Genomic DNA, 25184 nt, shown 5'->3' on the forward strand with positions numbered 1-25184 from the left:
CCACTGAGATGGTGAATGTGGCTGTGAAGCAGAGGGTGTGGTGGACTGTGTCCACCAATACGGGGATGCAGAGGTTGGAAGAAAGAAGCCCAGTTTAACTCTGTCATGAGACATCAAAGAAAAAAGATAGAAGTTGTGAATGGGGCTGGACTGTAGGGTGCCTGCAGGATGTTGGACATGCTGCTCCCAGCATGTGAGAACTGGCTGTGTACACCTCTTTTTGCCCCAGTGATGCTGATGGGGGGAGAATTCACGTCACAGAAACAGACATACTTGGTGACTTTTGCTTCATGTCTTGGTTAAATATTTTAATGATGGCATTATTTCCTCCAGTAAAGACATCTGATTCTCCCTTTTGTTGGGAGCATAGATATAGATCTATCCATACCTGATAACATTGTCCTCCAGGAAAAAAATTGTCCAACCCCAATTTTTGCTCAGTGTTATTTGTTCTGGGCTCTACTCATGATATAAATATACACATAATATATATATATATATTTGAATATATATATATATATATATTCAGTTCTAAAGCCTGAATTAAAAACCTTCCAATGTAGTCTTTCTTGGTATTAATATCTTAACTGTTTCCAGAAGAGAATATGCCCTCAGGAACAACGCAACAATCCAACGCAGCCAGCTTCTCTGCTGGGCAATGCATGCATTTACCTCTGTTCTTCAACAGCTGAGAAAAAAAAATCAGACTGTAGACTGCACAGTAGGCAGATCATAATCACACACCCAGTAAGACGGGGAGGAAGGGTCTGCTTTTACATGTTTATTAGCATTGAAAATATATTAAAACTTTAACAGTAGATGCAGGAATTTTTATTGCGTATGGAAGTCTATAAAAAACAAATAAGAAACACATTATCAGAGAAAGAAATTTATGTCACCTGATAGTACATTAAACTTACCTTTAGGTAAGCATTTAGAGAATGCAATACACACCTCTTTGAGGTTTTTTTCTTCTCCAGTGATCTAAAGTTAGAGACATTCCCTAAGCAGAATCGACTTTGTTAAACTAAGATCATTTTTAATGTGGCAAAGGATGTTGTCAGGCAATTCTTTCTCATGGCTTCCCCTTGGTTCCCACTCCTAAAGGATGAACATTTCTTTCCAGGAGGAGAGTTGTAGCTGTTACTATGTGCAGAAGCAAAAAGAGTTGTAGACTGGAGGCTCTAATCTTTCATAATTGTGAGGTGGTCTGCGCACAACTCAAATCTCAGACATGTTCACTTATAAAATATGATCGATGTCTGAGAACCGGTCAGAAAAATTCAGCTGAACAACAGCCCCTGAACTTCTCTCTGGAGGTTGTCAGTTTGTCAGTCCTGCTGCCATACCTCTGAGAGGTGACACCAGACCTGATGTACTAGGGTTTTTGTTTTGAATCATCAACAGATGAGGACGGAGTCCATTCTGAAGTTTCATCAGTGTGGAGCTGGAGGAATTTCTCCCGGGTGAGTCTGGACCACTGCTGCTGTTAGAATAAGCTTCTGAGAGAGCCCTGACTGCAGGTCCTTGGAGAGTCTCGTCAGGCTGCTGGGATGGCCTCCAATGGCTCTTCTGTTACTCCTAGGCACACTCCTTGGAATCACAACCAAGGAATGGTAAAAGAATAAAAATGAGGATCTGTGGGTCATGAGAAAACCAATGTGCTTTTAGCACTTTTTAAAAAAGATTCATACTTTCCTGAGTTAAGGGCACAGAAACCTCATACATCTTTCGAAAGCACCAGGCTTCCATCTCTCAGACTCGCCACACCCAGGTGACAGACGTGAGCTGCGCTCAGATGTAGTTCTGGGGAAGCATCCACATTGCATTAATGAAATGATTTTCTTGAGTTTTCCTAGGTTGAGATATACTTGCAGAATGGAAAGTGTTTTCTTCTATGGGGGAAGAGTGGAGATGCGTGCGCAGTGGCTTGACTTCTCCAGCATGTTGGAGAAGTAAGGATGCTACCAAAAGCCACACTTGGACCTAATGAAAAGCGACAGAGTCATTGGTACTTGATCAGTTATCAAAGTCCACCACACACCTAAACCGGACACTTTTATGTGTATTACCACGGGGGCATTAAATTCAAATGGGTGAGATCCAGCCTTGTTGCAAAAAGCAGAAGCCCTGGGGCCGGTGGACATTCAGGAGTGTATTTATCTCCTGGCTTCTTGGCCAGAGACAGCAGCATCTTCAGTGACATCCTGGGAGTTCCTGAACATCAGGATAGAATTGTAAATCTTCAGTGCGGGACCCAGCTTGATCTTCATCACTTTGACAATATCTGCCTGGGTCAGAAGCAGGAAGGCTCTGCCATCTATCTGCTATAAGGAAATAAACAATCACAAAAGTAATTATTCCACACTGGAGCCTTTTTATCCATCAGTAGCATTTCTGGGGTTTGGAGTGTGACATAGACCCCATCTGGCCTTGCTAGATGGAACCGCCCCACCCCTCCATTGGAATAAAGTTAAATCAACTCCATTGTTCTAACAGAATAGAGAAATGGAATTAATTTGAAGGTTCTCAGTTTGTTAAATATAAAAACCCAATGTATTAATTTAACTGAGCACAAACTTCCAGTGTTATTTTTCAAGATTTTTGGCTCGAATGTATCAAGAACTTTAAGAGCATCACCATGTAACTTCAGAGAGTAAGGCACCATGTGCATGCTCTGTGTGGTGTTACTGTAGTGGAACACTGGGGACAGGAGAACGTTGTGGCAGCAGAAGGAAATAAAGTGTAAGGTTGGGGACCTTCTGATTTAAAAATAAATAAATCTATGTAAACACATATTTGAAATATTAGAAAACTTGGGCCAACTAGATGGTTCATAGGGTAAAACTGGTTGTTGCTAAGCCTGATGACATAAGTTCAATCCCAGGAATTTATGGTAGAAGGACAGAACTGACTCCTGACATTGTCCTGTGACCTCTGAAAGCACACCACAGCATGTGTCCATATGGACACGCGTACAAATCAGAATATAAACTAATACTAAAACATCAGAGAATTTTATCTCTAAAAGTTTAGAAGTCACATTTGGCTATCAGAATAATGATTTGTCTTTATCCTTTTAAATGCCCAATATTTTCAAGTTTTCTTTCTAGAATAAAAATACCATAAACAGAAAATAACTATTTCATTTACTAAGTTTTAAGTGCGTTTGGAAATGATACCAGAATGACTCTTGGCTCCAGTCTTGGGGAGTGATGCATGCATTAGTGACCTTCACTGTGGCAATTGGATGCACATGGTACTTGTATACATGCATATAAATCACCATGTTGCATACTTAGACTATTCTCAGTCCTCATGTGATAGCTAAATGTCTTCAAGTCAGGAAAGCACGTGGCTGTATGAAATGCCATGCATGCAAACCCACTTGGATCTGACATCAGGGACCTCTTAGAGTTGGCCACTCCTTGATGGCAGCGATCCCTTTGCTGGAAGGCTGTGGGCTCTTGGGTAGGCTTTTTAACTCTTATAAAAAGCTCAAAAAACTTTGGATATCTCTATGATATACTGCCTGATGAAGACACATCTACCTGTTCTCCGAGGCTGACCTGGATTTAGCGCCCGAATTTTCAGGCACAAAACCCCTAACCAAATAGTCAGTGTCCTAAGCATGAGATAGTGGTGGTGAAGATGACAGCTATCATGTATGGAGATACAGGAATCTTCTCTAGCGTGTTGTTTGTGTGTTACTCTCCTAATGACTCTGTAAGGTAGATGAGGAAACCTGGACTGTCAGGCTTAAATATGTGCTCAGTGTCACACAGTCCCAGAGGCAAAGCTGTGGTCCCAGGCAGTGCCTAGTGGACCCCAGAGCAGGGGCTCTGCTCTATATTGCTTTGCTTACTAAGAACCCACCGGTTGGTGTATTTAAAGATCCCATCCCTAAGTGTGTGTATTAGGTGGGGAGGAGCAAGAGGGTTTCAGGGATTTGCCCACAGTGTTCAGAAAGTATCAAGCTTGAAAACTCCCACAAAGGGTTTGGTATTTATCAGAAAGACAGACTCACAGACAAACTCGGTCTTGGGTTTTACTGAACAAAGAGGGTGGGCTGTGTGCAAGCCTGAGCAAGGTGTGCTCCGGTGGAACCACAAAACCCCTGAGGTTTGTTGGGTATTATCAAAAGCTGCAGGGAGGGGTCTGACTATCCCAGGCCCCAGGACTTCAAGATTTCCCTTGAATTGTGCACGCTCTGAACTCAAAGGGAGACAGGGACTTCATGCTTTAGATTCCCAGGACATAGCTTTCTGAAGCACTGAAGAACAGGGAAAACTAGAGTTATCCAAGAGGAAGTCTGTGACACTGCCCCTTTCCTACTGTGCCTGGCCTTCCTGATGGTGATCTCTAAGGTAAACTCCTTTGCAGAGATTGTTCTGAGGACAAAGAATAATGGTAAGAGGCTCAGCACAGTACCGGCTCCTAGCCGTCATGTGATATAAATTACCACCATCATTATTTCTCTATGGTCTACAGCAGACCCAGTCTTTTCTGCAGCCTGTAGGACTGTGACTTTGCTAGCTTTCGAAAAATGCTAAGCAATTGAGAACATTCCCGACCATGAGGGGGCAGGAGGCATCAATGCCACGAGAGGATGCTGTGGCTTCTCACGTCCATTCTGAAGCAGGTGCAGGCAGAGAGATGGGCTTAACTTACTCTCATTTTAGAGCAGATGATTCGTCCCTGTCCCCAAGGCTGCCTAAAGCCACCAATGAGAAGTCCTCACAACTCCCACAGGTACTAATTTTCTAATCCGTGTGCTTTCCCACAAAAAATGTCAGAGTATGGCACCCAGCACCATGTGACAGCAGGACAAAGGGTAAGAATGTCTAAGCACAGGTGGCACCACCACTGGGCTCTTCTGGGGTTCCTCTCTCTCGCCTCCTCCCTCCAACTACTCTTATTTACACTCAAATAGATGGACACAAGGCACTTCCGGGCCTACATGTCCAGAAATATATCTAATTTTCCCATTTATTACCTCCTTCTTGAAGCACTTGGCATGTTCTTCACAGCCCAGAAGGGACTGTACAAACTCAGCCACCTACGACACAGGAGGAGAAGCTGAATTTAAAACATGAACCTGAAATAAATTAGGGATTGAAGTAACTCCACCTGTGAATAAAATAGACTCCAAGCCCCAAACACTTCGAAGTTAAATCACATTACCTTTTTTTTTTTAAGCTCATTAGGTGTGTCCTGCACCCACTGTTTTTCCATCCTTCTGTCTCCCAGCTGGATACACAGGGTAGGTTGACAAGGGGACAGTGATGACCTATATTGGTATGGAGCTCTGGCACAGGGAAAGCCTCCTGCATCTGGTCCTCCTAGTACTGTGGGGGTGGTGGCCTTGTAAAGTAGTTATCACAGGGTCACCGAGATATTGGGAACACCTTGCTCACAGGTACTTCCAAGTAGCAAATTCCTCCTTTACACATCACCGGCTGGTTCTTGAGTGCACCTCCCCTGGTACCTGGCAAACATGCACACGTCTGTGCTGAACTAGATTCCCATGGGAGTGATGACAAAAACGGAAGCTTAACGACCTGATAGCCCTACGTAGCCAGTCAGCAGTTAGCAGAGAATTTGGAAGTCAGGGTAGCTATTCCCAAGCTCTGAGTTCTGGAACTCATTCTCCTCAACTTGACTTTCCCTCCTACCTCATAACTCATCTCCCTCATAACACACACACACACACACACACACACACACACACACACACACACCAGTACACACAGACATGCAGGCAGCACAAAAATACAGACAGACACACACACACTTGTGAGTGTACGCATGCATCCACACACGCATGTATACACACAATGCACCACACACACAATGCATACAAACAGACAGACACACAGGCAGACAGACACATCTATATCCACCCCACAGACACACAGACACACACACAGGCACTCACACACAAATTTCCTTGTAGTAAGAGAGCTTGATGACCTGACATACAGTGCAGACAGCCTCTGAGTGTCCCCACAGACACTGCTTGTTTAGAGAGATGAGCTGTGGACTTGGGGTAAGAGGATGGTGGTGACAGTGTTTTGACAGATCTGGCAGGCTGTGCATAGGCTGGCCCCTGGCCCAGCTGGGGCTGGAGTACATGGATTCCTAGGGTTAAGCTCTTAGGTGAACTGGCTTGTTTTCCCTTTCTAAGTCCTGGTTCGACTAGGTGGTGAGCACCTGCCAGCACTTCCCGTGAGATGGAGAAGTTCTGCAGGCAGCTGAAGAGCTTGGGTCCACCTCCCCCAGAACCCTGAGAGCACGTACACCCTCTAAGACTCTGCAGAAACCAGTGGACTCTGCTTCTCTGAGGGCAGAAATGGACACCAAGAGTTGAGATGACAATTCTTAGGGCTCAGAATAGTGGGGACCAGCACCCAGAAGATGCACCTGTGCTCCCGTGGCCATATTTGGTCTGTGGGAACTAAAAAAAAAATCAGCCTTTGGGGGGATACTTGGCAGGTACTTGGTGTCTTCTTTGCTCACCTTGGCACTGCAAGTCTAGCTGGGCAGAATGACTTTACGATTATCCTTGTAATGCGGAAGGAAGGGTGTAAATTTCTGGAAACGGCCCTCAGCAGCCAGCAAGCTTCCATGCACAGACATCTCACTGAGGCAGGATGTCAGTGCAAGTGTGAGCAGACCCAGACTTTGTTCAACACGGCAGCTGGTGGTCCACCGAAAGGCCCGTGCTCCCACAGTGAGCTGGCAGAGGAAGCTTGTTCCGTTTGCAGAATTAGTATTAGCGTCTTTTCTAGGTGACCAGGAAGCATGGAACGTATGTTGGCTCTATGCAGGGAGCTGATGAAAGCTATGGAGGCTGCTGGTCAAGTCACTTTGATGGGAAACTGAGTCAAATGACAGCAGTGGTAAAGGTGGCTGAAGTGTGACCCCCAGAGCTCAGGGCTTTGGCCAGTCTGAGTCCTCCCCCAGGCTGCTCTTTTGGCTGAGAATATCCATTCTAAGTATGAGGGCTTTGTGATGGGCACACCTCTGAACAGGACTGAACTATTGTTGAGTCTAAGGCTCTGATCACAGAGAGGAGGAAGGAGGATGCCATGTGAGGCATGATACACTATCGCATGGCATGTGTGGCCCTCCACAGGAGACACGCAAAGCCTTCAGCGTGGAAAGACTGCAGCTCAGGGGAACTCAGGCAAGATCAGGGAGGAGAGGCTCCGCCAATATGTACAGTATTTCCTGGGATTAAAATTTTTGACAGCTGTGTAGATTTGCAGGAGCCAGCCTAGAAACAGGACATGTGTGAGCAGCACCAAAAAGTTGGAGGAGAAGGTGAATGGGGGAAGGCAAGGTGGAATGGTCTCCTCCTGGGATGGAGGTTTGCCTCTGGCAGCAGGGAGCCTGATGTCCAAGTTCTCAGCTTGGCCACACATCGCCATCTCCTGCAGAGCTTGCAGCCTGACTGAAACATGGGCTCAGGCCAGAGACTACAAATGAGTGGAGCTGGACTGAGTCCAAGCGCTGGGCTTTTCTTGTCAGAGCTCAGAAAAGACACTGCTGTGTGGTGAGAGCTGGGACCACAAGGCAAGGGAGAGCAGGGAAGGTGAGACTTCAGGGTCAGCCTAGACTGCTCAGGTCACCTTCTGTGGGGCGGGGACCAGCTACAGCCTAATGAGAAGCATGAAGGTCAGGAAAGCCAGCTGCTGAGAGAGGAGAGGTGCAGAGGTCAAATCCTCTGCACCGGACAGGCTGGAATGGAGAAAGGAAGCCCAGCCAAGCACCGGCTCCCTGTCACAGGCAATTCTTGTGCGGAGTGTTTCTATATTGTGGGGCACTGTTGACATCTCTGGCCTCTAATCCCTGGCTGTGAATGGCAATGTTGCCTTCTAGCTGTGACATCCAAGAAGATGTTTCCATAGCCCATCAAAGACCCCCTCGGGGATAGATTCACTGTTAGAGTGATCCTTCCACAGGAAAAATAAGCATCATGGGAGAAAAAACAGAGAAAAGGTTGATTGGGACGTTTTTCAGGACCTACGTTCTGTTCCACCTCGCTCTGGATCAGCGTGTGGAAGGCGTGTTGGTCACAGGGACGGTGGGCTCCCATGACGTGCTGAAGTAGTTGGCTAAGACATGCTCTCTTGTGCCAAGAGCTCCTGCTCACTGCAGAAGGGTGGCAAGTTGCTCTGATCATCTGCATGCATCACTGGGTCCTGGCACTACAACGAACCCCTCCTCTCCTTGAGGGTAGGTATCCAAGTGCTCGCCATCAACTGCAAAGGTTGATGAAGGAAGAAATAACACAGGATACCAGGGCATCAGCAGCACAGAGTGGCAAAGACCAACGCCATGAAATCTATGGAGGAAAAAGCCTTTGCTCAGATCTTAAAAATACCTAGAGGCATCTGGGTGTAGTGACGCATTCCTGTAACTCCAACATTCTGGGAGGCAGAGGCAGGAGGAACTCTGTGAGTTCAAGGCCAACCTGGTCTTCAAAGTGAGTCCAGGACAGCCAAAGCTACATAGAGAAGCCCTGTCTTGAAAAACAAAACAAAACAAACAAACAAAAAAATCAAAGGCCTTTTTCATTATTATTAGTGGACTCTTAGTGTCCCTAAAAGTAAATCACATGTCAAATTATAACAGAAAGATTGTTTGACTATAGATTTTGCAGGTAGAAATGGTGAGGTTTTGCCTACCATAGTATAATACTGAAGGGTTTCCTTTTCACTCTCCTGTTCAAAGATCCTTTCTCCTACAAATGTGTGATTAAATAGCAGACAACTGCTCAAGAGAGTGACCTCTCTGAAAGAAGAAACAGTTATAATTTGCTACCCAACCTCGTGCAAATGACAGCTGTGAAGTGAGTCTAGTTTCAAGGTAATAATCACCCCATAAAGCCTTGGGGAGAACCATGCCATGGCTGGTTCTGGAGAACCCATGCTGTGGGAAGATGTTACATGGCCCCAGACCCTTGGCTCTGGTTCTGGGTTGCGTTCCTCGTTTGGAGGCTGCTCTGTGGCCTTGCACCATTGGTAACGGTTCTGGGGAATCTTGCTGTGTACAGGAACTGACAGGTGTCAGTTTGCCATGTTCTTGGGAGCACCGTGTTCTGTGTCCAAAACCTCAGCTTCATTTTGGAAGGGCTCCAAGCAAGTTAATTGTTGGCATGAGACAGCAGTTTGGAAAGACGAAGAAGGATGACTCTGCCTGGACTCTCCTACAAGCTTTACCCAACTCACGTTCCCCCCATGACCTACTTTCCCTGGCTTCCTCTCTGGCACTCAGCAGGCCTCTCTTCTGCAGTGGGCTGCTTCTTCAACCTTCCCAAATGATGCTCCTTTGTTGCTGAGCCTGGAGATGTGATCTGGGTCGCACTGCCTGAAATTCCACTGGGGACTGTGTTTCCACTGTGACTCTTTTTTTTTTTTTTCTAACAGCAGAGTTTATTTGCCCTTTTCTCAAAGGGTCCAATTGCAGAAGGCTGCTCTGCTTAGCCAGCGGTCCGCTGCATTTTTCAAAACACTGCCTCCTGTGTAAAGTCTGCTCTTAAAGGGACTGCCATCTTTTATAGTTAATGAACATTTAAGGAGAACTTGGTTGGGAGCTGGACAATTTATATGTTGTGCTTTAAGGAGCAATTTTAGAATAGAAGAGGTAAAAGCGTCTACGCGAGAGCCAGTCAGAACTGAGCTGTGCCTGGGATGGTAAATGTAGTCTGTGCATGTGGAACAGGGGCTGTTCATTTGTTCGTTCATTCATTCATTCATCACACAGACATTGGCCAAACACCTACTCTGAGTAAAAAGATTCGCTATGAAGATGTGCAAAAATATATTTTTAAAAAACCTAAAATATTTTAGTCTTTAGTCTTACGAGCTTGTCCTCTCACGCAGAGTATGTGCCTGTCCCAGAGTGAGGACATTTGCTTCCACAGAAGATAACTTAATCCGCTCTCACAGCCTCACCTCTAATGTAGGGTTACAAAGCAATAACATTTATGATATGTAATATATTACCATGTGTTCTGCCCTTTCATTTCATCGCCACTAAATCCACTTCACAGCCTCCCCATGCTCTGCAAACAGTGCTGTGGGAGAGACGGCCACAGTGACAAAGGAGATAAAGCCAGTTCCCAGCTCTGTGGAGAGTGACAAAGGGCCTGAGCTGCCTCCTCTTCCCAGGTAGCATCACATGGAGCAGAGGTCTGCCTCCCAGGCCAGGATGGAGACAAAGGGACTATTCTCTCTCTCCTTCTATAGACACCCCAGGCTAGATATCACTGAATGGCACTTAACACAAGATGCCCGAGTTCATGGCAGCACACCTTGTCCGTGGCGGGGCCTCCCTCTAGCGTGTCTCCTACTAACAAAGCCAGAAGCCACTATCTCATTCTAGGTCAGACCTGGGCTGTCTTTTTAAATCATCCCTCCTCAACTGCCATTCTTGCTGTGGTGTTGAGTGCGGCCTCCCATCCTGTGGGTGACGATACCCTACTGATAATGGTACTTACTGAATGCTTCCCCAGCGCCCACGGACATCCCTTGAGAGAGCCGCCTCTTAAAATACCACAAAACCCACATTTAAAATCCATCAAAGATCATTCTTGAGGGCATATTTCGGTGTTGGGAAATGTGCGCAGTGATTAGGGACACAGGAATAAGTCCTAGGTGTTCTTGTTCTCAAGCGCATCTTATTAGATGTCAGAGCCTGGCTTTGCCAGTAATGAGAAGGGCATCCCTAGAACACATCCTGACGGAAGGCCTGGTTACAGCACATCAGAGGGAATCAGGGGCAGGGCTACTTGTTACAAGATTCTTGGCCTCCCTGGGGCTTTGTCATTAATCTAAAGGCCTTAGAGCCTCTTCTTGCAGCAAAGAGCTGAGAATGTGCATGATCTGTGACAGAGAATCTGGGAACTGGAAATCGCCTTCTTAATGGTTTGTTGGAGCATTTTGGCCTCCTTACATCTTCTTTTGAAACATCCCCAGTCTTACAGAGATGGAGCAGCCAGTCCCCTTTGTCACCTTCAACCTCTCGCTTTTAAGTTTGTTAAATGTTAAACTTGAACAGCTCAGAGCCTCCTTCCCCATCAGTCACCTGCTTACTGCTTCATGAGCTCACATCCCCCCCCCCGGGAAGTAAATAAAAGCATGCCTTCCTCCACTGTAGGAGACACTTAGCGTGTGCAAGCTTTCGGATCTCACATCCAGCTCTCCAGTCCCCGGCGGACAGTCTCATCCCTCCCGACACAGTTAGCTTCTTAGGCTCATACCTCGCAAGACCTTGAAGGCTTGAGACATTCCTCAAAAGGCACAAGGAAAGACATGTGTATGTCCGTGACTTGCCTCTTGGAGCCTCCATCCCATGGACTCTTGACACCTGAGTTGCCCTGCTTGCCTGGAGCCTTGTTGATCCTCAGTTGGCCCCATTCTCAGTTCCTGATTCCTCGGAGGCTGTCTCTGGGAATTATGCTTTGGGGGCGCACACACCTCCTATCCTTGCCTGCACCCTCCGATGGCAATACCCTGCTTACCATCTATTACTACATCACGCCGTGGAGTCTCCCCTCCTGCTCTTCATTCTGTCCCCCTATTGATATACTGGACCTTCTCCTGACCTTAACACCGGTCCCCATTCTTTCAGAGACACTCCTTGGATTTGCAGATCTCGAAAGCTATTATCCCAATTAAGTGCTAAGCTGCTTAGTCCCGGGACTATAAAAGGATTCACATTTAGCTCACTTTGTTCTTCGTCTTTCCTGTCCTACCTACCATTCATGCATTGAGTTTGAGTTTTAAAATAACCACTGAAGTTAGATGTTTGTACCATAGCACTCAGCCCAGACCCCTGCCATTCGGGGCGGGGGGAGCTGCTGGCAATGTAGTGGGCAGTATATTCCTCTCCTTGGATTTGCTCTCTCTCTGCAGTAAATCATTCATCACTCCCTATAACACCATGCTCAGAGTGCGACTGTCTGCCCAAGAATCAAATAGACTACAGCTATTTTGTCCTGTCACCCTCCCACGCAGCCACTGTTCCCTGTCCTGGGTTAGCGTCTTCTATGCTCAGTCTGTATGCTGTGGGAATACACCAGCTCAGAGCTGTGGATTATGTGGCCAAAGAAAGTCACTCAGTTTTTGGGCATATCAATTTCTTCTTCTGTCAAAGGGGTAGAATAAGATTTTGTGCCTTGCCATCATTATCCAAATATATACTGTTGTCCATGTGATGGGCCATGAGCTAAGGGTTTATCGAGAGGGGAGGAGCCAACTTCAGCCTTACTTTCCAACAGGGAGAACAGCAAATGACCAGCTTGGAAATCAGTAAGGAACTGCTTGTCAATTAGAACTTCCCAATTGTTCAGTGCCCTTTTACATATGATCTCATCATAATCATAGTAGGTTTCAGTTCAGTTGGCTTGGTCATGAGCACACTTTGCAAAGTAGCACAATTCTCCAAGAAGGTACAAACCCAAGTACTCTGGGGACAGGGTCCTGCTCTTCTGTTCTCCCCTGTATTCTCTTGGCCATTGACTCAGCTCTCTACTGCCATGACAGTATGGCTCCATCACTACACAGAATGTACAGGAGGTGGGTAGGGAGATACAGCATGCCCAGGAACAATGGCAGCTCCCTCTTCCTCTTGCTGCAGGAAACTGGGTAAAAGGGAATCTCAGGATATCAGAGGAGGTCTCTGGGGAGTATGCTGCAGATTTTCCAAGTCTGTCCAGCCTCAGTGCGAGACTCTTAGAAAAAGAAGCTTAACCCGTAACAAGGGAAGGGGACTGGTGTAGGTGCTTGGAGCACAGGTCAAAGCTAATTTAGCTCCAGAACTGTCTCAATCCTTGTCCACAGAGAGAACCAGGGTTTCCTAGGTTGAAAAGGTTTTCTCTGAGGTCGGCCAGTGAAGTGATATCTTGGTCAGTCAAACAATGTGCTCCCTTAAATGAACACGTTAAATAGGAGACACTGCTTCAATGGTACAGTGAGCACTGAAGCCTAACTGATCCACACAGAACAGCAACGCTGTGAGGCACGATTATATTGGAAACCAATACTGTGAAATCTTAGCCGACTCTCCGCACTATAAAACATCGCGCCCGCTGTTGTAACAGTTAAGTCCACTAAAAATCAACTCGAGGTTTACCTGGTAATCTTGCAGTATGGGGGAAGAAACCACCGAGGCGTGCCCTATCCCTGAAGGGGAGCACACAGGATCACCCAGCGCCCAGCATGTCTGGAGCAGTGCTCTCCCAGAGAAGAGGTTTCTAAGCACAGGGCTTTATGCACTAATGCTTCTCCAGTCAGAACAGGGCAGTGGATTTGGAAGATCTCGGGTGACTCTGCTCTGCTTGGCACGGGGATGGTGACAAGACACAGCAGGTGAGACGAGGGTGAGGCTGGGATGGAGGGAGCTACATCAGCCAGGCAGAGAGCGGGTTTTCCCAGCGTCTTCAAAGGCTTGCCTGACTACTGCTCCATTTGACGCGTGCGCGGTCTGAGATGTGCAGGTGACATTTCCCCTAGACGGTAGAGAAGCCCGGCTTTGTTTCACTCCCGTGTCCCCAGTGGCCCTTCTCACCTCATCCACGGTCCATCTGGCCACTCGGCTGGCTTGGATATCGGCCACACCTGGAAGCAGCTTGCAGTGCTGCTCCCTGCCTAGGGGGAGGTCTCGGAAAGGGCGGGCAGACAAGGATGTCATGGAGACTGACTGCTGAAGCACCCGCTGCACCTGTGCAGCTGAGTATTCTGCAAGAGAGAGCAGCATAGAGTGAGCCCAGCAGACACCGCAGGGCAGTGGGTGAAAAGCACAGGCAGGTATTGTTAGAGGAGTCCCCGGGCTAGCCTGTGCCACTTAACTGACTTAGACCAGGAAGTGTGTGAAACTCATCATGTAAGGCCTCCATGTGTCTGGTTCTTAAGCAAGTTCAAATACTCTCTGTGAGGATCTGCTCGGCCGCAGTGAAGTTGTAGGTTGTCCCCAGCTTTTCTCTCCTTATACCAAGAGTCAGAGGAACCACAGAGCCATGCAGGATGTGACTACTGGACAGACCGGAGCCTGAACGACCCGGGATACATGTGTACACAAAGAACAATTTTCCCCTAGAAGCCACTTCCTGCATTAATAAAGACAGAATGAGCCCAGGTTCATGTGTGTCTCCCTAAATTCTCCTATGATACTGAATAAAATACAGGAGTGTTCCCATGAGAAAGTGCGTGACATCAGCTGATGCCGTAGAGTCCCAGAAATATATCGTGACCTCAGATGGAGGGACGAAAGGTCAGGGCACCCAGGGAGCAAAGCCACAGCTAAGATGCAATGTCTCAGCTCAGACATTCTTAAGGGACGCCTTCTTTATTAAGCAGGAAGTCTGAATGGATCCCCACTATATGGTGTGAGGGACAGTGGCTGCAGCTTGTTCAAGACTGGCTCTTCTTACCCCAACGAGACCCCATCAGATCTGGAGGCTCCTCGGCCTCACATTTGTGAACATTGCCACCCTAGTGGGTTTTTTCTTTCAGAACGTTAGTCAGCCCTGGCAGAACAGGCATGTAACCCCAGCACCAGGGCATGGATGGAGCCAGAAGTATTTGTTTGGGACAGACATGGGGTTTACAGAGAGCTCTTGGCCCACCTTGGGCTATAGAGTAAGTCTCTATCTCAAACAACAAAACAAAGAGTGGATTTACTCTTATGTTCTATCCCACCAGTTAAGATGGAACTCGGGGCAGGGGAGGTCCTTTGTGGTATGAGGAGATCTAGAAGCTCAGTCAGTAAAGCGGCTGACTACCTTGCAAACACGAGGACCTGAGTTTGACATCCACAAGCCATGGGAAAGAGTTGGGTGTGGTGGCATGTGCTGTAATGGCAGTGCTGGGGAGGTGGAGACAGATCACTGGGGCTCACTGCTCAGACAACCCAGCACAACGGGTGAGCTCCAGGCTCAGAGATCACCTCTCAGAGGGGGTAGACAGTGCCTGAAGGTGACACTTGAGGTTGTGCTATTTCCATGGACACACATACACACATACACGTACCCATACTAAATGCATCACATCAGCACACACACGCACATACGCACAGGCCCATGCACCTGCATGTACATAAATGGACACACACACAAACATTTGAACACATACACAGTGAGGAACCACATCAGCACACACACACACACACATATACATGAGTACCTATATACATGTATTGAAATATATATACATGTGTTGAAATAGCCTTGGACCTCCAAATGGATAAAGAGCAAAACCATCACAAATGTTAACACAAACCTCTGCCCCTATAATGACATCCTTGAAGATACTTTCAGTTCATATTAACTAACTAAAATCTGTGGGGACTTAACAGGCAGATGGCAAAGGGAATGCTTCACACCTTCCGAAAGCCTCCTCTCCTGAGGCAAGTGGCAGGTTAAGCAGAGGCAGCCACACTGCAACTGAGAGCTCATTATTGGGCTATCATGTTATATTCTGTTGAGAGTCTGGAAAATCATTATGAAGATATTTCCACCTCACAATTAGAGTTTTCAGTGTCAGAGGCTGACCTGTATTTTGCGTGGTCAGTCACATACCTGCTTGGAAGCAGGAAGGCCCTGGATGGTGAGTGAGCTGTCCATCACTGCTCTTCTGCACAGTGCTGCTAGAGCAGAGACTCTCATATTTACTCACGTTTGCTGTCTGCCCAGATAAAAAGACAGCAAAATTGCAGGCTTCTTCCTAATTCTTATGCTCCAGTTGCAAGCGGCGGCAAATTCCTCTCTAACTGCTGATTGTCCAAGCTGACCTTTTTAGTATGTAAATAGGTTATCTCCCTTCATGTAGTTCAGCCAACAGTATGTTAGGCTGCAGGTTCCGATGGGAGATTTCACACCTTGTTGGAAAGGCCAGCATGTTGACAAATGTGGATGTTCTGTAATGAAGTCGTCTGGTGGCATGAGAGCATATTAAAAAAAAAAAAAAGGCCTTGAAGCCTTGGCATTACGGGCCAGTGCGTAGTTACAGCAACATAGATGCTGCAGACCTGCCTGGAAAACCATGAATTTAAGCTCCAACTTTCAGATGAAGGCCGGAATCAAAGACCAAACACTGGCTTTTTTTTCCCCCTGAAAACTATAGTTGGGTTGCTTTGCTAAATAGAACAGACTTAAAAATAAACAAAGATATATCTCAAACGTATGTGAATCTCATTATTCATCAATTGAGTAAATGAACCAAGAACCATTTCCAATATACAGAAAACTCCGAAAAGACACATGTTATATTTAGAAGGTACAGAGATATCAAGTTTTGGCGATAGGATTTTTGTGTTTCACAAATAAATGCAGAAGGCATTAAAATGGGAAAGAATCTGTGTGTCCCCGAGGAAGAAGATTGTTGAACACCTCAGCTTTGGAGGTAGCTGTGTGTTTGGAGTGCTGAGGCTTCCTCTTGGAAGCTCATATAACATGGGGCTGACAGCATCTGGATGGTTCTGGGGTTTCTTAGCTCATTGAAGGCCACTCTCAGCTTGGCTCTAGACTCTGGAAAGTGGTAGAGAGTAATTCCAATTAGTTCAGGGGAAAATTATAGCCTTGGGTTAAAAAAGGTGGAATGTACCAGCTCTGCGTGGGACACTTGATATCGTCCATTGTTTGTGAACAGTGCATCTTGCCTTTTCCAAAACAACGTTCTCACCTGAAGACCAGTGAAATGTGTGTCGCTTAGTTATCTGGAAGCTCACGAAAGCTGGGCGGATAGTGTGAGATGCCACCGGAGGTCCTACCATGGATGGTGGAAAAGACCTACAGCAGTCTGAGGAGCGGATGGTCCCTGCAGCTCAGAATTTCCTCTGGGAGATGGCTGTGTTTGTTCATTTACAACCCTGAGCCCTGAGCGATGTTTGCCAGAACCAGTTACATGCCAAACACAAATAACATATTTTTTCCGTACTGCTATCAGTTTTGCATCACAATATGATAATTTGTTTGTTTGTTTTTTATTAAACCGTCCAGATTTCTTACTGTGTTTAGAACAGCGCCAGGTACAGAGTGAATGTCTCATACTTATCAGGCATCACATGATTGTAAGAAGGAATGAGGGCTTTCACAGTTTCATAGTGAATATGGAGACATCCAACATTTCCAAAGCCAGTTTGCCTAGGTTTTAATTCTCTGAAGGCCAAAATCCTATCACAGTAACAACCTTTGGTTCCTTGTTCAGATCTTACACCTATGTGATCCTGGGAATGATGGTGTGGCAGCCATCAACATGGAACGAAACATGACAGTAGCTGCTCTCAAGGTAGAATGGGATATTTGTTCCCCAGGCTAACTGGGACGGATATAAGACAACCACCCTGACAATGCTGAAACACATGTGGCCTAGGCGCTCGGGAGTATGTGGCTATTGACGGACTCTTAAAATCAGGGGATTTATATTATTTTAAATTCTGTGCATAAAAACTTTTTTTTAAAAAATTCCCTCAAAATTCACATATATTTCCAAGATGTGAACATACTGATTTTAAGTTTTTCTTGAGCCCAGTAGAACTCACCTCACAACGGATACCTCATAACTGTCTCTCAGCACTTTAAAGATCATCAGGATTATTGGAATTATGAACAGTCATATTGCATATAACTATGCTTCTGTCATCAATGGGTCATATAGACCACCATGATTATGCAAGAATACCATGGAGCTGAAAAGTTCCTACCGCCTACTGTTTTTATTACGCCTTTCATATGGCCAGTTAGTAAATACTTCTGTATTCCCATTGCATATAATAGTCTGCACAGTTTACTTGTACAGCCTAGAGTATGTCAGGTTCTACAGTACAGCTTACATGTATAGAGGCTAGCTCATTTAGAAAAGCATAAGTATGCTCTGTGATGGCTGCACAATGAAGAGACCACGGACCCGTGCAATTTGCTGAGTTTATCTGTCATTAATCAGCCTGTGAATGCACTGTCCTCCTCAACCCAGCAGCAGCTGAACTTCTAGCAGGAGGCACTGGGGTGTTTACCATGAACACAGCAGAAAGGTTCCTCTGCCTATTTCATCCAAGGGCTCCGGCACCCCAGCGGTTTCCACCTACCACAGCTAGCTGAGGTCTGGGCGGCTTCCTAGTTACACAGTCTCATGCAGCAGCCACTCCTACCAGCTCCCCGAGAAGCCAGCTTAGGAAATTCAGCCTGCAAGAGCATCCTCCTGTGAGAGGTCTCAGCACTTTAATTAAACAGAATGTCCTCTGCAGCAGAAACTGAAACACATGTGTAATCCTGGCTTTGCCTCTCACACCAGCATGAAAGAGACAAAAATCAAAACTACCTCTGCGTTTAGGGTACTTTCCCTTTCAGAAAACAGAAGATATAACCCCAGCCACCGCAGTCAGTGACATCTGTAGAAAAAATTGGAAATTTTTTTACATCTTCCTTTTCATTTTAAAGTTGGTATTCACAGTTTAATATATATGTTATATATATATATATATATATATATATATATATATATATATATATATATATAAAAGATGTGTTTAATGATTTTGTGAAGACACTCAAAGATTTGGAACACTCTCCAGGTTCCCAGGCTAATCCATTCAGCAACACATCTCACCTTAGGATGGAAGCAGGCCCTGCACTAGAGTGCTGAAAGACTTGGCTGAGCTCTCATCTCTTCAGAACCACACAGAGAGGAGCATTCTGAAGGATGCTGAGACAGTACCTGTCCTACAGAGGCAACAGCCATTGCCCTGGGAGAAACATAGTCTCAGAAAACTGCATCCAAGGATGAGAGGGGGCTTTTAGTCTCAAGACTCTGAGGGGATGGCCAGACTGGCCAGCTTTGGTTGGCATTTGACATGGGGACTGTCTTCTCAGAGGCTTCATAGGCTTGTGCCACAGAGCACAATAATATGTCTTATTCTCAACTCTACAGATTGCCTTTCTTAAAAATAACGTAGAGTCCAAGGATTTCAAGTCATCTGAAAATAACAAGAAAGTAGGTCCCTGCTTTCTTCCCAGCCCCTCTCGCTCACCCTCCCCACTTCTGCTCTGCCTCCACAAGGGGAAGAGAAATCCTTTATGGAAATGTTCTTTAAAAATATGGCTGTTTCTTCACAAAGGCTTCGCACAACAAAACTGAAGCTAAGTGAGTCATAAGCGGTAAACAAGCCTGCATGACTGGGCCTCAAGCTATTTTTAATCCACTAAAAACGGAGACCCATTTCACAAGGAGCCTTCTCTTCAATGAAAGCGGGAGCCATGCTAGCATGTTTTGTGCTCCACAAAGAGGAAGTAAAAAAATTAAAGTTGCAATTGGCCCTGAAATTCAATTACATGCATTTTTCCATCTACCATGTAATCTACGACGGTCACTGGCTGGGCCGGTCTCTGACACTGAGAGTCGCTGTCTGTGGCCCTGCACTCCCTTGGGAACTGCTGCGAAGGGGGAGGCAGCAGGCAGGGCTGGCTTCTCCCTGCAGACATTCCCCATGTCTTGGGTTTGCTGGGCCATCGGGTCTGTGTTATGGCATCTTCTCTTCCGTGTCTTCTCCTGCTTTGTTCCTCAGCACAAAGGGCAAAACAGACGAAGAGACATACAAACATGATCTGCAAGACAACGGCCATGAGTGTGTGGGACTGGTGGGAGCGTGAGTGTGGCAGGCACAGGCATTAGTGGTGAAGGTACCCAGCTCAGGCTGTTCCTCAGACGCCATGCAGTGACTCACACATGCCTCTGTTCCATTCCTCAGGCCCTTACTGCATGGAATTCAAACCCTGGCATCTACTTAAACAGAGCCTTGAGGTTGTAGCTGCCGGTCATCCCTCATCATGAGTTGCTTCACTGTAGTTGATTTTATATAAACGTGACTGATGAAGGACAGAGATTCCATGGGGTTTTATGGGCTCTCCACTGGGCTACCAGGAGAACCAGAAGCTGGGTCCTGCCTGCCATGGTAGCCAAGAGACACACATGGCTTTAGAACATTTGCAATGTTGAGTGAATTTCGAGATATGCTATAGTATGTCTGGGATTTTGATGACATAGTATTAAAAAGAACATGAATATGTATCCTCTTAAAAAGTCTTTATTTAATACTGAAATGATATTTTGGGTACACTGATTTAAATAAAATATGCTGCTAAAATTAATTTGCTTCATTTCTTTAAACATGACCATGGCAACTATTGCTCTCTTTTTATTGGATGGTCCAAGTCTGGTGAGAGCTGAAACAGGGCTTCTGTTGAGACCTGGTTTGGCCAAGGAGATAAACAGAAGTAACATTCTTCTTGATGAACCCATGGACAATGAGCTTGAGGTGGCCTGTGTCTACCCAGCCCCAACTGTAATAATGGCAGAAGACATAGAAACTGAGGCTATGGGGCAAACCTGAGCTCAGAGGGGCAAAGGTGCAAGAGACAGACAGACAGCCAGAGTTGTCTTGGCTGCAAGACTGAGTGAAGCATCTCTCTGGCAACAAAAGATAATGGCTTTGGGCTTAATGAGATGTTGACTGAATGGATGCACAGGCTATTTATTTATTTATTTATTTATTTATTTATTAGAATGTATTCACTTTGAATCTCAGCTGTAGCCCCCTCCCTAGCCCCCTCCTAATCTCACCCTCCCTCCTTCTTCTCCTCCCATGCTCCTCCCTTCAGAGGTCCTCCTCCCCTTCCATCTGACCCTAGCCTATCAGGTCTCATCAGGACTGTCTGCACTGTCTTTCTCTGTGGCCTGGTAGGGCTGTCTTTGAAAACTAGGTTAGGAACCATTCAAATTTAGAGTTGCTCTCTCTAAGGATCGCACTCTACCCCCAAAGCACAAATAAGAAAGACTGGGTAACTCTACTGCCTTCCACCCACCCTGTTCTGGAAAGAAGGATGTTAGAGAACAGGAGCTTTGCTGTCTCAGGTCGTCTCCATTTCCCAGCATACTCCTCAGTCAGTCTGAAAGAGCTCATCGTATGTGAGGCTCCAGTTCCCAGCTTTATAGTCCTGCTCCCACCTCAGTCTCTTGATACGAGGGAGAAGGGCATGCCTGACTATTGCCTTACTCATCCTTGAAGGCTTCACTCCTCACTAAACAAAGGGGATCACCCACATTGCCCTCCTGCAGGGGCCTCACTGCCACATCCCTGAAGGACCATCTCTCCTGCCAGGCTTGTTCTCCAGCTGCACAGGGTCTCTGTGTCTGAGCTCAGAGCCTTTCTGAGCTAGCTCTGGTCTAGCTCTTCACAGTGTACACAGCAGTGGTACTGGGCTGTGTGGACTCTCCTTCCAGAGCTCATTCTTACCTCCCACTCAGCTCTGTCTCATTGCCAATTCCGAGGGAACGTACGTAAGCCTGTTTTCTCTCTTCAGAGGCTGCCACCAATCTGGCTGACGTGTGGGACACAGTCTTCCTGGCATCCCTTACTTCCTTCCACACAAGCTCTTTCGAAGAGGCTCATTGCCAAACTTGGCTGAATCCCGATGGAGGAAGTGGTACATGAGAACTTCCTGGAGCGGCAGGTCAGGGTGAGGGGCATTCAGTTTCAGCTCTTGCGGGTAGAGCTCTAGTGCTTTCTTTTGATTCGATTTCAGCAAATGACCCTTAAGGAGGTTCTTGACCCCAGGGTCTACCCCAAGGCTTTCTAGATGCAGAGGTCTGGGCTTGTCCCAGCTCAGGTCTCGCTGCTCTCCTGCCCTTTGTTTATTAGGTTATAATCGCTACCTGCCCAGGCAGCACCCACAGAGCCCTGGCACCAGCTACCCCTCTTACGCTTTGGTCTCTTTTGGTGGAGTGTATGTGCAGGGGCTGCCACAGAGGCCTGTGGTGTGGCACAGACCTGACATGGTGGCCACAGTCCAGGTGCTCAATGCACAATGCTATTGTTGAAACGTCAGAAGAGCTTTGCTGCAGAGGCAAACAGTGCACAGCAAATGCTAGTGGGCCAAGCCAAGAGAACTACTCTCCATCCTGTGCTCTCTCATTATTGGAAAGGCCGGAGATTGTTTATGGTGTGAGATCAAATTCACCCCTTGGTTTGCTATTGGAGACAAAGCTATCCCTTCACCTTAACTTTTAAAATAATGCAGAAAAGGTCCACACTGACTTTTGGTGTTAATCACTCAACAAGACTTTGGTGCAGTGCATTTTTTGATGGCTAACGGCTGGCCTTTCAGTTTAATATCTGCTTTGCCCAGCTTGAGACATTCCTCATTAACTTCTTTGATTGAATAATACAATCCAGTTGCACAGAGTGTATTCGCCTATCTTTTCCAACACTGACCTTCTTCGTGCACAAAGGTGAAAACGTAATTGGATACTCACTGGCGCCAACCTGATCAGGAAGCCAGAGTTGCTCTTCTTATGCACTTATTCTCCCCACCTGTGGCTCCTTACTTGGCTCCTCACATCCCAGGGAGGGGGATCTAGCTGTGTGCTTCCTGCATCCATAGACCGGAACAGTTTTACTGCCTGACACACGTGTAACAGTACTTTTGTGGAGTCTGGTAGGTCTGCCATCTTAGCCACGCCTTGGCAACTGGAGGAAGTTGAACAAGCAGAGCTGGGATGCTCTTCTGACCACGAGTCTCACACGCTCCTGTCTAAAAGGGTGAGGCTAGAGTAACAATCTGAGGGTGGGGTGGGGTCCCATCACTCCCAGAGGCGCCTGAGTCACCTTTCCTTTAAGAGAGATTTCTGTGTTGTAACCAGAAGCATCAAAATTCCAGGCAGGTCCTTGTGGGCATCGTCAGATTTTTTTCTCAAAATACTCCTATTCCAGGACTCTCCCAGGATCTATCCGGAGAAGCATTTGAAGGAGCACTGAGAGCAAATGGAAGAGTGACCAGTGTTGCCTCTCAGTGAAGCGAGGCAGTCATTACCCTCCCTGCTATGCCTGCCACTTGGGGAATAGTGCCTTGACTCACCATTCTCACCAATCCCTGGCACAGGGAGCTGCCTTCCTCCCTGGCAGCAAGATCAGCGCAGATGCTGATTCCCGCCAACGCTGATTCCCGCCGGGAGCCAAGGGCTCCCCTCATGGTCATGATGACGTGTTCCCAGACAGAAGGAGGAGAATACATCTGTGTTCCAAGTGGCTTCTCTGCATGTCTCGGGAGCCACCTGTGTCCACAGGTACACGTGTCCCCTCGCCCTGCACACAGCTCCCCCACTGAAGGTGGCTCCGGAAAGGGGCTCTCCTCAACTAGGTATTTGGAAAACTGACCTCATATCTCCTGGTTCATTTCATTAAAAGTACAGAATAGTCCATAGTGACCTTGACATAGTAATTGCCCACAAAACACTTCAGTGTAGCATTTCTGACCCCAAAGCCTGTGTCTGGGGCAGGGGGTAGGTGACTTACAAGAAACAGGGTGCCCACTTAGATGTATAGCACACCTTCCTGTGACGATCTGTTAAGAACTTAGGGACTTCCAAAGTTGTAGATTTCTTTCACAGTTCACTTTTGAGCAGTTTCACCAAGGAAGACTTACTAGCTATTTCCTTCTTGTAGGGATCACATTTATTTAACGTGTTTTTTGTTTTTTTCTGCTTTGCAGAAATGCCAGACACACAGGTGCATAAATAATGGCCTGCTCCTCCATTGGCCTTAGCCTTGACTGCTCTGGGTTCCTGCTGCACCCACCAGGACTAGTGAGGGTAAGGCCAAGAGCCCTGGCAACTGTATCTGGTGCCCGCCCCAAAGTCCTGCAGCTTAGCTGCAGGAGGAGACCCTTCTGCTTGCTTTCCAGGGACTCCTCCTCCGCTCAGTGCAAATGGACCATGGTGTGTCTCCTGCATGCCAGCCTCCCACCCCACCACCTTTTATCCTTAACTGGGTCTCTCTGGCTGGTCAGATCTAATTACAGAAGACGTGACAAGCGGCAGGGATTAGTACATGTTAGAACAGAAAATAAACTTACGACTGGTCTCTTTGGCAGATGAAATTGTACTTCTAAAAATATTTTATAGACTTTAGTCTATCCTTTAAAAATCATCCGAGCCAGGTGCGCGGTAGTGCATGCCTTTGATCCCAGAGCTCAGGAAGGCAGGAGGATCGCTGTGAGTTCGAGGCCAGCCTGGTCTATAAAGGGAGTCTAGGACAGCTAAGATTACACAGAGAAATTCTGTCTCAAAAAAGAAAGAAAGAAAGAAAGAAAGAAAGAAAGAAAGAAAGAAAGAAAGAAAGAACAACAAAAGAAATTATAGAACAAAAAGGTGAATTATACAAGTTTTAAAGACAGTTGACTTGTTTGGAACTGAAATAAATAAGTAAATAAACACACAAAGGACCCACCACATTTTGGTTTCTGGGTTAAGCGTATATAGGAACCTTGTTCCAAACTCACAAAGTTACTCTGTTCGGATCCCCCTTCTAAATAAATAGTACCAGATGCCAACATGCACAAATAATATGTCTGACCTTTTCCAGTTTATTAACATTCACAAAAACAGGGAACTTTAAATATATTCTGTCTCTCTCTCTCTGAAAAATTGAAAAGCACAAAACCTAAAACAACTAAATCTTTAAATGTTGTTACAATCACGTTAAACACAAAGAAGGCGGCCAGCCACATGCCACACTGTAAACTCTTTTTTTTAATTTAAATTTTTATTTTTTATATTTATTACAGTTTATTTACTTTGTATCCCAGCTGTAGCACCCCTCCCTCATCTCCTCTCAATCCTGTCCTCCCTCTTCTCCTCCCATGTCCCTCCCTAAGTCCACTGATAGGGGAGGTCCTCCTCCCCTTCCCTCTGACCCTAGCCTATCAGTTCTCATCTGGACTGCATTGTCTTCCTCTGTGGCCTGGTAAAGCTGCTCCCCACTCAGGAGGAGGTGATCAAAGAGCCAGCCACTGAGTGCATGTCAGAGACAGTCCCTGTTCCCCTTACTAGCATACCCACTTAGACACTGGGCTGCCATGGTCTACATCTGTGAGGGGTTCTAGGCTATCTCCATGAATAGTCCTTGGTTGGCATATCAGTCTCAGAAAAGAGACTGGTTCTGTTGCTCTCCTTGTGGAGCTCTTCTCCCCTCCAGGTCTTTCTATCTCCCCCTTCTTTCATAAGATTCCCTACATTCTGCCCAAAGTTTGAGTGAGTCTCAGTATCTGCTTTGATACCCTACTGGATAGGGTCTTTCAGAGGCTCTCTGTGGTAGGCTCCTGTCCTGTTCCCTGTTTTCTCCCTCTT

At 46.5% G+C, this 25184-nt stretch overlaps 1 protein-coding gene across 2 annotated transcripts in view; it reads right to left on the minus strand.

Moving 5' to 3' along the window:
• Nucleotides 1-773: 773 nt before the first annotated feature.
• The window catches only part of L3mbtl4 (L3MBTL histone methyl-lysine binding protein 4), a 438827-nt gene continuing 414416 nt past the window's right edge, over nucleotides 774-25184 (minus strand). Inside the window, exons 17-19 of one of the 2 annotated variants that reach the window (XM_060368214.1) lie at nucleotides 13579-13748; nucleotides 4997-5059; nucleotides 774-2327 (exon numbers count right to left, since the gene is read on the minus strand). In XM_060368214.1, coding sequence (XP_060224197.1) covers nucleotides 2160-2327; nucleotides 4997-5059; nucleotides 13579-13748 — 401 coding nt within the window. In that variant the 3' untranslated portion in view covers nucleotides 774-2159. The remainder of the gene's footprint in view (nucleotides 2328-4996; nucleotides 5060-13578; nucleotides 13749-25184) is intronic. The other variant, XR_009586410.1, reaches the window with a different exon arrangement.

The sequence above is a fragment of the Meriones unguiculatus genome, chromosome 15 (assembly GCF_030254825.1).
Source record: "Meriones unguiculatus strain TT.TT164.6M chromosome 15, Bangor_MerUng_6.1, whole genome shotgun sequence".
NCBI lineage: Eukaryota > Metazoa > Chordata > Mammalia > Rodentia > Muridae > Meriones > Meriones unguiculatus.